We start from the raw sequence: 16,101 nt of genomic DNA on the forward strand, positions 1-16,101 counted from the left end.
ATTCGGTATACATATATAATTAAAAAAACGATTTCGGGATATCGTTTCCTTTCTCTAGTTTCTCACCCTCTGCCTGGAAGGTCCATGGCGTCCACTTTGACGCTGTTGACGTATAGGTGATCGTTGCACCAGAAGAAGCACAGGGATCTAGGCTGCAGCACGTCCATGTCGTAGACCCAGGAGAGCTCGACTCGCCTGATCTTGCCGATGTTGCCGATGGAACCGGTCGGATGAGCCACGACCATCCGCGCGGTCGATCCATGCTCCAGTTTCATGTAACCGCTGCGGGAGAGACAGCTCGATTAAAACGGCGGCAGGAAAAAGAATGTCGAGCAGGCTATCGAGCACGAGATTGAGCCAGGTCGTAAAATAATTTACGGTCTCTCGCGATCGATAGTTTCGTGGAACATGCGCGAGAACACGGTATTTACGTAGTTTCCCGTTGTTTATGATCGCATCGGTCGCGCGAAGCGTGAAATTAAATAGCCGATAGTTCTTAACTCATTTGCAATGTGACGAAAATGAGATTATCATATCATCACTGTGTGAAAAAAAAAACTCATATAGCACAGCATTGCAAAATATTGCTGCAATGTTTCGACAACATTGCAGCAATGTTTTGCTGTGCTATGTTGTATGGGAAAATTCTTTAAATTTTTGTTACGATTTTAATGTCAAGGTTTTTTTGAAGTAGTTGAATCCAAACATATCAGAATTTCAAAATGGTGGATTTAATATGGCGAATCGAAATTTGGATTCTTATCAAATAATTTGATTCTTATAAAAATTATTTTAAAATAATTATCTCAATTTTAAAAATAAAATTAAAACAGTCAAAACTCACCACGTCCTCGTGATTCTGGGTTTATAAACAATTACTCTATATTAATATTTTTAATAAAGTTAAACAAATTATTATTTTTAAATTATATTTTTTACAAGGAAAACCCCAAAGTATTCATCGAGTTTTTCGATACCAATTTTCTTGACGATTCTTGAGGCCAAAAAATTATACATATCGCGGCGTTTATCATCAACATGTGGTTTTGTTTTTGAGTTATAAATTTCTGAGAATCCAAAAAATTGGACGATTGCTCTGGGTTCGCATTCGAGATTCGAATTTAACTTTTATTTTTTTTTAAATGTGTTTTGTTGTCTTTGTTGTGTTTTTTTCAAACAATTTGAATATCGATATCATAATATTTAAATTTTTATAATAATAATTAATGCTATATAAAGCACAGCGATGTTTCTCACAAATAAATATTTTACTGTAATTGCTGCATTGATGTTTTAATTAATTATTATAATAAATTTAGCATGTTTCAATAAATCGTGAAATCCTTACAGTATAAATAAGAATTAATTAAAAATAAAAAAAACACTAATTTTTGGATTTTAAAACATGCATAAGTCAAAAACAAAGCCGCAAGTGGCTAAACATGTTGATAAACATGCGATATGTATTTTTTTGTCTCAAAAATCAACAAAAAATTGGCATCAAAAAACTCGATGAACATTCTAAGGTTCCTCTTGTCAGCAAAATTTGATCTGTTATTTAAAATAACAAAATTCTGATATATTTTGATTCAGCAACTTCAACAATTTTGGAGTACTCATTTTTGTAAAAATCCTATTATTTTTTCCAATTTTGATTCGCCCTATTGGATCTGCTATTTTAAATTTTGAAATTTGATCTATTCGAGAGAATTCAGCGACCTCAAAAACCATTATACTATACAATTTCACACAAATCATAAAAAGATAAATCGGTTTTTTTTTTCAGTTGTTCATACACTGAAAAAGAGAAATTGTTGAATTGACTAACTTTTTCAACTTCATTAAATTTCTTTAATTCAAATATTTATGTACTTAAATACATAAATACTTGAAATAAAGAAATTTAATCAAGTTGAACATTTTAGTCAAGAGAGTTGGCAACTTTTTTTCAGTATATATGCTACATTATACATTGGTGGCACGTCTTCTTTCTGTGCACATATTGCATATACTACGTACACTGTGAAGGGATTAATCTCTGGAATATATCGAGGCGATAACGGCTCGCCGCGGAATTTTACAATTTATAATATACTTACCTGGGCGTGAGATCCATGTTGCGTATCACGCCTTTGTCGGCGTGGAGAGTGACTTTCATGAAGCCCTGCACCCAGCTCTCCGCGGTCGGCGGTCGGGCGAGGTTGATGGTGATTCTGTAATGTCTTCCTAAAAGGCGATTACGATCAGTATCAGAGAATATTTCGAGAGAGATCGGAATGGAAGTAAAGAAAGAGAGAGGGAGAGACGTTCTGCTGCTTTTATCGCGGTACGCGCGCGGAGAAAGTCACGTCTCTCGCGATAGAGAAAAGCCGCATTGCTCGGTAGATATTCTTCTTCGCATCGATAGCGCGAGGAATTAACGCCTATGCAGTTAGGTCGAATAAATCTCGATCAAAATTAACGTTCGTATCGGCGACGGGGGTAGACCTTCAACCGCGACTGCGATATTTCACGCACGACACCTTTACGATCAGAACACCTATCTCAAAGCCCAAGACAACATTGTAATGGAAAGCTGATGGAGCCTCGACGATGTTTCCGAGCGGTTATTACCATTGGGAAAGTTGATAATTGCGTTTTTAATTCTACAACACCGAAATAACTGTCCGTCAGCAATAGTCTTACGTCTCTTATCGAAGCTCATACAGCTTGCCTGAATTATACATCAGTGCTAGATACTAAGTACGCGAGAGACGTATATGTTTGAATCTGAATTTATCTTTATTAATGCCATTTAGAAACTTGTGCTCGGCGCATTCGCCGTACTCACTGCAATACGGATCCTCCTTGCCGGTCATGAAGAAAAACTTGGAGCCCAGCAAGGACGAGACGTCCTGCCCCATGGCCTGGCGTTTCACCAGCGCCGGGCTGGTGTCCGCGTGGTAGCCCATCACGGCGCAGCTCAGGCTGTTGTTGCTCTTGCAGGAGAAGCACTCGCCCCGCTGGAAGCTCGCGTAGCTCGAGCACTCGTGCGCCACGTACTGGCACTTGGAGTTGATGCTCTCGATGAAGAGTTTGAGCGCGCGCACGTGGTTGCAGGCGACCAGGACGCGCGAGGCCTCCTCGAGGCCCTCGCGTATCAGGGTGAGCGGCAGCGACGGCGTGGTCTCGCTCAGATCCGTGCATCCTGGCTGCTCCTTGCCGTTGTTCGGGTAGAAGTCCAGGTGCCCGCAAGGCTGGCTCATCCCGTACCCTGGAAGGCCTTGCCATGTACTATGTTAGTTCGGAGAACGTGATCCACGGCGAGGAGACGCGACGGAGCTCCATTTATCAGAGGATTAGATGATCGACGAATGTAAATAACGATCTTGTCCGTCTGGTAGAAATATTTTGCTTCCGGACAACAGAAAATCCAAACTTGGAACTCAAGACGCCTTAAAACATTTTATGTCCCAAGTTTGGACTTTGTCTGTGTAATTCAAGGTTTTCTGTTTCCTTAAAAAGTTCTTGAATTACGAATCCTGAGCTGACAAGTTTTCACAAGATTTCAAGTCGATGAATCTAATTTTCTGATTTTTTTTTTTCATTATTTACCAAATTATAAACGTGTTGTATTCAACTTGTTGAAGATAAATTTTTTTTTGTGCTTTCGATTGTCATTCTTTGCATCGCTCTGATCAATAGAAGACCTCGCCGCTTCCAGTTCTTTGTTTCACGCACGGACGAACTCGAAAGGAGAATTTAATCGAAGCGTTAAGGTTCATTGAGCGTTGTTTACCTAAGAAAAATATGCTCTTTCCATCCGTGTGAATCACGTCGACCAGTCGGGCGTCCGTATAATCCAGGCGAAGATGGCTCGGCATTCCTTGGAAGTACGGTTCCGCGGGATCCAACCCGGTGATGCGCCCGATATTGCCGCCCAATTTATCGCCCGCATAACCGGCCGTGTGGGCACCGAGACTGTGCCCAATCAAGTGCACATCGTTCGGATCCAGGCCGTAATTTGTCTGCAATTTTCCCAAAAGCAAGGGTAGCCATGTAAATATAATATTTTACTACGTAATCAGAAGTAATTATTTTCACGTTACGACGTCATGACTTATATAAAATATACGCAAGTAATGTAAACTATAAATCATTACAGATACAAAGAAAAATTAAAAAGTAAATATCACCAACAAGAAAATCAAGAATGTATGAACGTTCAAATTATACTTGCAGCGACTAGGCAATGTTTTATACATTCTTAAGTTTGTTGTCAGTGAGATATTTATATTATTTTTTTATTCATATGATTTTTTTATATCTTACATTTAATATGTATTTCATATTTTTTATGTGTATTTTAATTATTAATTGAATAGTAATTCGGTGCAATATTAGTTTTAATTATGTATTTTTTGGTTTCTTTCTGCGGCGCAGCTAATTAATTACGGTTTGCTGCAACTGTATTTACTACTGCAACAAAAGAATTTGCCAGTGTAGTTGCTACACCGGTTTCTCAGCAAAGTACATCTGTCTGTTATAATCATATCGATTACAAATTAAAATCTGCTGTTCTAACTAACAGTAGTTAATTGCAACAAATCACTCTGCGAACAAATGGCAACGGATAAAGTATTTTTTTTTTGTAAGTAAGAGAATTGCAGAGATGAAGTAAAAAGCACAATATTATGAGATTTTTCACTCTTATTTTGAATAAGAGGATGCTTCGAAGCAAAAGGATTCCTTGAAATGGAAAATGAACTCCAAGATGAAAGTAATAAATAAAATTAATTTACGCTTTCGTTTATTTCTACTTGAAAATTAATTTAGGAAATTGATATTTAGATCTATAATGGTATCTATAATATTATCAGAACTACTAAAACTTGTGTCTCTCTCAGAGAAACTACAGCTACAGATTGCAACGCCTGTCTTACTATAACCTTAGCCATTCATCTATTGTAGTTGAATTTTTGACTCTAATGCCAACAGTAAAGCTTCAGCTATCCGTACGTTACATATGAAATTTAGCTAACACACATAGAGTCTTGCTGCTACAACTAATCTTTTTGTTCGTGGAAAATATGGTATTATCTATCTGCGTATACGTATTCAATCTAGCAACATCTCGTACTTGCAAGTGCTTGATGAGATGAGCTAATTCGAGTCCGACCAGCCTCGTATTCGCCGTCGCTTGGGTGTACAAGGGTAGACTCCCACCAGCCCAGTCGACCACGATAACGTTGTAGTCGCCGTGCACCAGCAACTCGCTTCTCATTTCCTACGGTTATATTTCGAGGCATAAGTGTCGGCAATCATTTTCGCACATTGCTTAAGAACTGCGTCTGTCATCAAACGTAACTGTGTCACTAGGTCGCGTATAGTTATTTGAAACACTGACGCAATGTAGCAGAAGAAGTCTTTACCAACACGTCTAGCTCGCAATAAGACGACGACGGTCGGGCGATGAAGATGCACGATGTAGGCTAATCGTTGGTACATGAAGTTTGTAATTATGCGTACGGCCATTCGATTGCGAATAACCCAAGATTTCAATAAAAAAAAATCTGAGGATGATGAACGAATATCTATACATGTACATAGGAATGATAAAAGGATCAACTTACCTTGACCCAGTTGCTGAGCGGAGTGTCTATAAAGCCATGTATAATGAATTTGGTTTTTCGTTTAGGATTGAAGTTGGAATTTTCAATGGATTTATCCTTGGCCACTTTTAGTATTTGACCCTGAGGGAGAAACAAAACAACGGTTAAGCGTACATTTACATCATTCGCAGCAAGGAGATTCGCGATTATAGAGAAGAGCTCATTCAAAAACGTCCATGTTGATTTTAGATTCCACAGTCGCATCCCAGCTCGACACCGAGCATCGCCAACAGCTTCATGCCTATGTTGAAATTTCGCGCTCAACAATGTAAATGTAATACAACACGTGTAATAATATTGTAACTGATCAGCGTCGACTGGGATTACACCTTTTTTTGATATTATTGCCGAAGGAGGATGGATTCTAAAGCAAGGATTGTAACATTCGTGGACAGACGCGTACTTTCTTCCGAGGAAACTGGCGCCAAGTAAAAGATCTCTCGCGATGTCACGGTTTGCGTTCGCCAAGTTTGCCGATCGCAAGGAGGCGGTACGCAAAAGTATATTCATTTTAATTTCACGATTCAGCGACTTTACGCGAGGCGAATGATATACTCGTACGTTTGCGTGCGCAGTTATGTGGCGCTGGTATGTGATTTCACCGCGCGCGCGTTACGCCGCGTATGTACGATAGCGAGAGCCCGCGCTTGCTCTCTTCCTCGTAGGAATATATCCATTAATTCATAAATCAGAGATCTTATCTTGATGCACGTAAGAATAGCGCGCGTGCCCCGTGCAACGTAGTGCACCGTCTGCTCACCGGCACTTTTGTCCAATTAATGGAGCTAATTAAGATATCCGCGGGCATTAAATATCGACGGCTGATCCCGCTCGCGATAAGCGACGGAAGGATGCGGGGGACGGCGAGGGTGGCACACTATATCCGGTTATTCTTGTCGCGGGACGAAATTCTCCGTTCTCGGCTTTTAAATACAATTTCTCGATGCGCGCGGTTATATACGCGGAAGCGTTTACACCGTATCGGATTTACTAGCCGTGAAATTCCAGTCGCGCCGAGGAATTTTGATTTATCTCACCCAGGTTTCACTTTCGCGTTACGGCCCAAAACGGCGAGGCGTAGTAGTGCGCCTTTCGAGACGTACGCCTCGCCGATCGCGATTGTCATGCGGATCATTGTCCGAGGCACTGTCGGCCCTTCACTTACGTCCAGGGGATTCTTATTTGTGTAGAGGATGAATCTGGTATTGATGACTTCTCGCGGTAATGGGAAAACGTTGAGGGGTCGATGAATGAGGTGGTACCAGCTCCTGGTGATGTTCAGGCAGCCCAGCTCGTCGTAGCAGCGCGTCTCGTTCTCGACTGAAAACAATCGCTCTTTTACTGACGCATTCATTTCGAATACATTTTGTTTAACGTTTGTGTAAACCGTATCTATCTATCTTACGATGAGAAAAATTTTATGAGTAATAATAGGAGAATGTAGAGCGGTATGTGCGAAAACGCAACTAATTAAAGATGAGCTTCATTCTGTCGTAGTTGGATCTTCGTGCTGATCGATAAATAAATTTTGGGTTTTGAAACACAGTTCCCGTACAGCACAGAATAGTAAAAACGTTGCAAAATATTGCTACAATGTTTTATCAATATTACGGCAATACAATATTATATATATTGCTGCAACATTACGTATCAATGTTTCTAAAGCGGTCATTTTACCATTGCTGCAATGTTGCTGAAGTTGTCGCTGAAAACTATAAATTCGAAAACTTTTAAAAGAGCCAATAAAATCAAATCTTTCAATGTATGGAGTTCCTAAGGATAGGTTGGGGGAGGAAGTAAATTTTTTCATCTTTCTGTCATGTGTGCTTTTAATTTCTGGATAGCAAAAGCTGCTCCGATACTATTTTTAAAAAATAAAATTATTAACGAGTTCTTTCGTATTAATAAATTGATCAATAATGTCTAAATAGACAACGTCGCGATATGGCTTAAACGTTTTGAAGCATTTTGTTGATTGAAGGTAATTTCCAATTGTCTTACATCAAAGAATAATCTTTTATTCGATGCAAGACAATTGTTAAAACATGAATAAATTTTGCGTGGTCAGAGTTCTTATGAGATCCCTGATCTCGGATTGTCTTATAAAAATTGTAGTATATCCTTCAAGCAATACAATGCTATTTTTCGTAAATTTGTAATTTCCAAAAACTGTCACAATGTAATTGAGGCTTTTGTTTATCAGAACAGTTTTTTGCTTTCGTATCGAGTTGGAAAACTTTCCTGATGAAAAAAAGTAGAATTCAATAGAAAAAAATCCTCCCGTTTTGAATATGGACTTTAGTTCGTGAATTTACAAATGTAAATCTTTTTTTTTATTATTATTTTCTATCGAAAATTTTACGAATTTCCGATAGAAAACAAATGAATAAAAATTTCATCGTTTTGAATATGGAATTTGGTGCATAAATTCACAAATGTGAATCGTTTTCCATCGTTTTCTATCGGAAAATTTTATCAGAGTTATTTCCTGGTCTCTAATATTTTTGCCTACCGCAAAATCTTCAAATAAATTTAAAAGCATCATGGTATATAAAATAATTATTCATTGATATATTATTCATTGGTATATAAAATAATTATTCATTATTATGACTTGATAAAAAATTTTAAAGTATATTAAAGTACAATAAAATTTTAAGAAAATTTTAATCTAAACATTTTAGCATTCGATAAGATATGAAATTCCATATCTTGAATACAAGTATTTACACGTACAAGAAATCCTTCTTATACTCGTTTCGCCGGTTCTGATTTTTACAAGGAACTTTATCAATCATTATATAATGTAAGTCATATATTCCTCCTATTTTTAACTTCGATTTTTTTTTTTTTTAGTATTGATTTCAAACAGAAATACTTTTTGCCAGATTAATTTATTCAAAGAGATTTGTTTTTAAAAAATAAAAATTTCGGCATAAAAATATGAATATATTGTTTTCATATACCAAGTGCTCAATAGCAATACTATCTAAAAAGTTATTTAGAAAAATTATCTTTATTTTATGTAACGTTCCTCTTACATGAAATTTATTTTTATTTAGATAATATTAAGTAATTTCAAGCGCAACACTGCGAACAAGAATAGTAATAAATGGAAAGTTTATTTGGCGCGCAGTTTGATGAAAGAATTTAAAAAGGTACAAAGAATCACAAGAAATATCAGCATGAAGATTCAGTTATAATCGAATCAGGCTCATCTTTAAAAATTTCCATTGGAATCCATGAAAAATGCGCGCGTAAAAGACAATAAATTTCAATATATGTATACCCAGACAACACACAATATTTATAAAAAATTAACAAAATACATAGCTATTTGAATATTTTTTAAATATTTACAAAGATATTTTATAAACATTTTTGTGTGATATATTGAACAGATCATAAAGTTTTATCGTAAATATCACATAAAAGTATTTATAAAATATATGAATATTTATTTTTTTACTTACCGTAAATATTGTAAAAAAAATATATAAGTTTTAATAACACTTTGAACAAAGATTTTATGATTTTTTCCTTCGTACATAAATTATCTCTAAAATATTTATATAACATTTGAAAAGGTAAATAGTAATATTTATAAACATTTATTATAAATATCGTGCGTGTTCTGACGTTGTCACAGAAAGTATTATAGAATGAATTTTGTTTTTTTAGCATTACTACGATTGGATTTTCTATCTAATTTATCTGTGATGATAATTACAAGGCAGCCAAGGTATGTTGACTTCGATCCGATCGCTGCGCGCCCACTGCCAAGGGTCCAGGATTCCGGCGGAGCAGATAACAGGAGTCAATGCGACGAGGAGCAGGACCAGCGCTCCTTCGCCGTTGTCGCCGACTCCTCGTCCGTTCATGCCGCTCCTCCTCATCCTGCGAAGGAAAAAAAACCCAACGTGGTCGATAACGATTTGCACAAGCTAATGTCGCGTACTGATGCCTCAAGCACGTGGCTTTTATACGCCAATTAGCTGCATCAATGCAGTCTTCTCCAAGCAAGAGGATTGTTTTAACAGTAAATAAAAATGAATTACCGTAGATTATTACGGAAACGTTGCGAGCGCACTGGACTACGAACGCATACAAAACCGTTGAGCAAATACGACGGCTGTTTGTCGAGTCCGTATTGGAAATATCGCGTGTCGCACGAGGGGTTTAAATCGCTACTAAATGTTTGAACGAATCACCGCCAAAACATAGAGCGCCGAGCATATGGTTGGTGGGAGTCGGACAGCCTTCGATTTTTTGCGAGAGATAATGAAGTTTCGATCGTCATGTTTAATAGGAAAAAGATATTCGACAAGGCCGACTACGCACGTTTGCACTCAGCAGGTTATTAACTTTTAACGACAGTTTGTTATCATTATAACGACACCGTGCAATTACATGCTAAAAAAAGCTGCGCCACAACGTTAAAACTATCGTTAAAAGTTACAATATAGATTTATAGGACGCCTTGAAAATCGATGAGTTAAATATAGATGAATGCAAACATAAGACCTTCCTGACGGAAAAGCTTTATTAAAATTTTACTAAAATTTTGCTGAAAGTGCTATTTCAGCAAAATTGCTAAAAATTTGCTTAAAATTTTGTTGCAGTTTTACTAAAATAAATTTTTAAAATAGTAAAAGTAGTAAAAAGTTACTGAAATTGAACTGACAGTTTCTGCAAATTTATCTCAAAGACTAAAAATTAGCTGAAACTTTGAAATTTCTTTGACATCTTTACTGAAAATGGATTTTTACCCAAATTGTTGAATGTTTGCTGAAAATTCTGTAAAATAGTAAAATTTCAAAGTGTCAGCGAATTTTCAGACTTTGAGATAAATTTACAGAAAAATGTCAGTTCAATTTCAGTAACTTTCACTATTTTTGCTATTTTAGGAATTTCATTATTTAAAAAATTTATTTTAGTAAAACTGCAACAAAATTTCAAAAATTACTTTGAAAATTCAATATTTTTTTAAAAATATTTAAATTTCTCTGATATCCTTGCTAAAAAAGTATTCAATTAAATTGTTGAACGTTGCTAAAAATGAAATTAAACTGAAATTTCAATAAAAATTGTTTTACAAATTTTATGATATTTCTTAAAATAAATATTGAAATTTTTCTAACAAAATACTGCTAAAATACGCAAAAATTGTGGAAATTGTTCAATTGAGAGCAATACAGGACATTGTCCGTATTTCTCGTAAGTAAAAAAACTACAAAATATGGAATAAAATTTTTACAACTGTAATGAATTTATTGCAAAAAAATAATTGATATAGGCATTATGTTTGACTTAAAAAATTTACGAAATATTCCCCACGAAAAAGAAATAAATGTTTCTCCATTTTTCTTTATAAGTTTCAAAATTTCTGTATAATTTCCTATCTTAACATAAAAAATTTGTCAGATTTTATACGAATTCGAATAAAATTCTTTGCCTACGAATTCTGAAATATTCTAAAATTTCTAGAATTTCTCATTTCGAAAAAATTTTAGACAATCTGAAGAAATTTAAATTATTTTTCCGGAGAATAAATTCTTTATTTTAAAATAATATAAAAATTACAATTAAAAAAATATAAAAGATACTTCAAAATATCATTAAATATTAGGAGAATTTTTTTATTACCAGGAACGTTAGAGAATACAGAAAAGTGATTTGAAAATAACACAAATCCAACACATCAAATTCACGGCGATACTCATACGTCAAGGTGAGATGTGATTTGAGATAAGTCGACAGTCCGTAATGTTTGTCTATCCGAACAGGTCTTTGTCTGCTCGGATTGACGTTACCATAATCGCGCGATGTATATGCACGTACCATTATTTGCGCTACGAGCTACGATATTCGCGCCGCGTGTGATTTGTAATGACATGTGTTAGCGGCAGCGACAATAGAATCAGGAACAGGAAGACGGGCCTCTGTTAACGTTGGGCATTTCGATGATATAACCGACGTGTCTGCGTACATCATTACGACGCCGTTAATTTTCTATTTTGCAATAAATACAAGATCGCTAATCGCATTGATATTTTTAATTGTTGAATGTAATAAAGTATAATTGGCCAAGTTAATGCGTACTTTTAACTAATTAAGTTAAAGTCAATGACTTATGAAACATTAATTTAGTTACGTTGAAAGTTGCATGACTAACTCGGTACATGAATTGGAATACTTTCTATATTTCTTTATACATGCGAATTATGAAATATTCTAACAAGAGAGCACAACCAATCCGATTTTAATGAACTTTAGATATGTTAAAATATAGACACAACTAAGACACGTTTTTTTTTTTTACAAGTGCTGAGTCGGATATAAAATTAATTCAATTAAAAGTTGCATTGAGATTAAATTGATTTAAACTAAAAGTTAATTTTGAAAAGCATTATTTCTATTAAATTTAAATGTCGTAATTTTTAAAATTAAATCATTTAAAATAGCAAAATAATTACAACCTGCATCATTAAATAAATTTAATATTTTATTTATTGTAAATTGGGTTTAAGTGAAACAAAGAAATACTGTTTTTTTTTAAATATAAAATGTATTTTTTTTATTTACATAGGTGAACTGTTTTAAGAAAGAAAGTTAATAAGTTAAAATTTATGTATTTTAAAAATAATTATTTAAAATTAACTAAGTTAAAAATTATTAATTTTTTAACCTTACTTTATTTCAAATTTTTTAACTAGTCTCTATCCAATCGCGTTGAATAATAGTCGCATGTGTCAACGTGCGAATTCGCGAGTTTCTTCGAATTTCTCTGCCGTCGGAGTCGAGCTCGCGGACATCGATGAAAACGATTGTTACATTTGCAGCCTTCGTTACCTTGCGTAACATGAATGATTATGTCACTCGCTTGAGTACCTCATTGAACCTAGATTATGTCACGCGCGTGTACTGCACTTACGTGATGGCGAGAGTTCACGAGTGCAGGGACATTGGCGGCTTAGGAGCAGCTTCTCACTAGCGTTCATCACGCTTTAAGCTGCCATTGATGATCGCGCTTTCACCGGCCAGCAGGCCATTCCGGTCATTCTCGCGGCGGAAAACATTGCATACGCAACACCCGGCGTCAATTGATTGTCAGTTTAAGTGCACTGTCTGGTAAACAGGTAGATCGCATTAAGTCGTTTTGTCGCGATTTGTCGAGATCAACGAGCGTGGCACGAGAGAGCGTTAACGTTATTTACTTGCGGAAACGCCGTCGGTAGTGGCGAACAAAATGTCTTTATAATCGCGGAAGAAAAAAGAAGAACTGATATAGTTTTATTTGCGACAGGGCTGGGCGTTTACGCGTAAAATAATCAACTCTCGAAATCTCGCAGATCGAAAAATTACTCGAACAATTGACAAGTTTAATTTTAGAGCGACGTTTCACTTTATGAGATTTAGAGAGTATATACATTACGCCTTTACAATGTATAAACTGTGTTTTACGTGTCATCTATGTAAGCAATAATTATAGATCATCAATGATTCAGATTTGATCAAGAATAGCGAAGATTACATTCCGTTTCTTTGTTTATACTATACAGAGTGATTATTAATAAATGTCCTCATTTTTTATCATAGGAGCATGATTTACCGACGAATACGTATTTCTAACATATTATATTAGAAATTACAAATGCGTGCTCCTATGGTAAAAAGTGGGGACATTCATTAATAATCACCCTGTATATTTTGAAAAGTTTGAAATACGAATGTCAAAGTCTCCCCCGGTAGGACAGCACTTATTCAATTATATGATGAATTATTATTGCACAAAAATTACAATTTGCAATTAAATAAGTATATTTAAAAAATAGATGCAGATTGACCTTTTTATAAAATATTGATAACTGTTTATGAACATAATTTTGAAATAATATGTATTTCGGCAAAACTATTATATAACGATATGTTGATTTACCTTAATGGAATATTTGCAAGATTAAATTTAGAAAGAAATTGTTTAATAATAATAAAAATATTTGATCTGTATTACGTAGAGAATATTTAATAATATAATTAATCCATATACATACTTACAAAAATACCTAATTATTTCAAAGTTATTAATGTAGAAATATTGCAGCATAAAATATTATACATTCATCGTAGTAACATCTTAAATAAAAAAAATCAAACAGTTTTTGAAACAATAGTAAAATATTTATATCTTAAGCTTAGATTTGTCTAATTTTTGACAAATGTTATTTAGAAATTTTATTTTGATCAAATTCCTGCGTATCTTACAATTAGCGCAATATTGCAACATTTTTGTTAGTTTGTGATGCAATTATTATACATTATTCGCAAATGTACCTATCGGAGTCTTTAACTAATTAAGTGTTCTATACTCGATAAATTCACTACGAATTATTAATTTTACGCACCAGTAACTGCAAAAGCTCATATTGGCCATTATTATTATTGATTTATTTCTGAAGCTACAATCTCTAGTTAATTACATATTATATATTTTGTGCAACAAGCTCAATAATACCAGTAGATATTATATTTATCGTACGACAAATTTTTAAAGCGTGTTAATTGGCTGCAAGACAGAAGATTTTTAGAAACTGCTCTATCCTGCTGCTAATCAACACGTTTCAAAAATTTGCAAACCAATTAATCGATAATTAATTAAGGTGTTTTTCCAACAACGGTAAATTATTGTAAATCATAAGTTTCGTTCGTGTTGCTTGCATTTTTTTTGCACTCAGTATCTTCGTTGTCTTTTTCTCCGATGCTCGAATATACTTACAATATTTATCTCGTTTCAAGTGCAAGAATATTTGGGGATTTCAAGCAACGCGAACACACCTAAATTGTGGTTAAAGATTAGTAACCATTTAACTGATTAATTAACTGTTTAAATAATCGGTTATTTGGAAGTAACAGTAACTATTATAACCAAATAAATAAGAATAACCGTTTAGCCCATCGCTATCTGCGAGTACCTCGAAACGATTGATTTTTGTGCTTCGAAGATAACAGGGAATTGAGATGCGATAACATCTTCTTTACTCTCTCTCTCTCTTTCTCTCCATAACATCGCACGTCGTGAAATTAAGACCGGAGTTTCTGATTATCGTTCAAGGTAAATTATCCGAGTTAATTATATTTTCAGCGATCAGTATCGGGAATGGTATACGTTATGGGGGAGGGGAGAGGTGAAAGGGCAGGGAAAGAGGGGCGACATGTAACAGAAGGAGAGCAAGGATAATTCGAAACCTGTTGCGGATCGAATATGGGCAGCGCCGCATGGAATGTTGCACGGTATTTTCTGCATTCCTCAAATGAGCAGCTGCGAAGCTGTCCGGAGGCTTCTCTCCCGATCGCGCATCGATAGGCCGTTTCAATGAGTCACGCATAACAAAAATACGGTGTAAATAGCGTTCCACCCCGTAGTGCTTTTATCACACTGTTCAACAAAAAACTGCACAAAAGCAGGGGGTAATCGTTTTCCGTCATTTTTTGGGCGCTGAATTACCGAATTGCTCTATCATGTTACAACATTCAAGAAATTTGTAAAAAAAGGCGTTTTTTAGTGTAATTTGGCACATCGTAACTATGATATGTGATACGTTGGAGAAGTTTCAATTGCAATTAAAATTAAATGAATTGTTGGATTTTTCAGTCCTTGAAACGAGTCTGTTAATTCAGAAACGATTTCTTCGTAATGTAGTTTGTTACGCTAAAGTTGCGATTTACCTATGCCATTTAAAGATTTAAAAATGTGCTAATTATATTTTAATTACATCATACATTATATTTAAGAGTTATGCAGGCAAATCTACTATAATCTGAAGTTAAAACTAATAAATTTAAAATTAGCGAAATCAAGACGATTGAGTATCGGTATCAAAATAAAACTGTTTAAATTTTTGCAATAATTTATGTATAGGAGTTTTTCATACAATTTCAATTGAATTCATTAACTTTGATTCAGATTGATATTAACGTTTTGGAAAAATCTCAAGTTTGAATACATAATTGAGAAATTTGATAGATCCTTTTAATGACCTATTATAAGCGACTTCCGTGCAATAAACCATATTAATTATAAATTATTACTATATGAATATTAATTATTAATTATTGGTTATTAATTATTACTGCATATTAATTATTACTAATCAATTATTAATAATTATTCATTAGTATATTATTATACTTGTTCGTATAATACATTAATAATTAAATAAAATAAAAATAAATGTAATATTTTTTTAATCATAATTGACACAAATTCTTTTTAAACCTAAAAATTTTAATAGCATACTTAATTCTGACTGCGATAAAACTCCTCCAACATGTCACATATATCGAAATTATAATATGCCAAAATATATTATAAAATAGTTAATATAGTATATTAAAAAAAGTATACTAAATAATTGATATAGTATACACTAAGAGAAAAATTGTTTTAATA

At 34.5% G+C, this 16,101-nt stretch overlaps 1 protein-coding gene across 6 annotated transcripts in view; it reads right to left on the reverse strand.

Annotated features, from left to right (window-relative positions):
• LOC105207633 (pancreatic triacylglycerol lipase) overlaps positions 1 to 16,101 on the reverse strand; it is a 38,076-nt gene that overhangs the window by 1,548 nt on the left and 20,427 nt on the right. For 2 of the 6 annotated variants that reach the window (XM_026137318.2, XM_039457703.1), the window contains exons 2-9: positions 9,382 to 9,548; positions 6,817 to 6,971; positions 5,613 to 5,732; positions 5,120 to 5,266; positions 3,779 to 4,007; positions 2,831 to 3,262; positions 2,100 to 2,226; positions 67 to 282 (exon numbers count right to left, since the gene is read on the reverse strand). In XM_026137318.2, coding sequence (XP_025993103.1) covers positions 67 to 282; positions 2,100 to 2,226; positions 2,831 to 3,262; positions 3,779 to 4,007; positions 5,120 to 5,266; positions 5,613 to 5,732; positions 6,817 to 6,971; positions 9,382 to 9,548 — 1,593 coding nt within the window. The other 4 variants (XM_039457702.1, XM_026137319.2, XM_039457701.1 and 1 more) reach the window with 4 other exon arrangements.

This window comes from Solenopsis invicta, chromosome 15 (assembly GCF_016802725.1).
Source record: "Solenopsis invicta isolate M01_SB chromosome 15, UNIL_Sinv_3.0, whole genome shotgun sequence".
In the NCBI taxonomy this organism is placed as follows: Eukaryota; Metazoa; Arthropoda; class Insecta; order Hymenoptera; family Formicidae; genus Solenopsis; species Solenopsis invicta.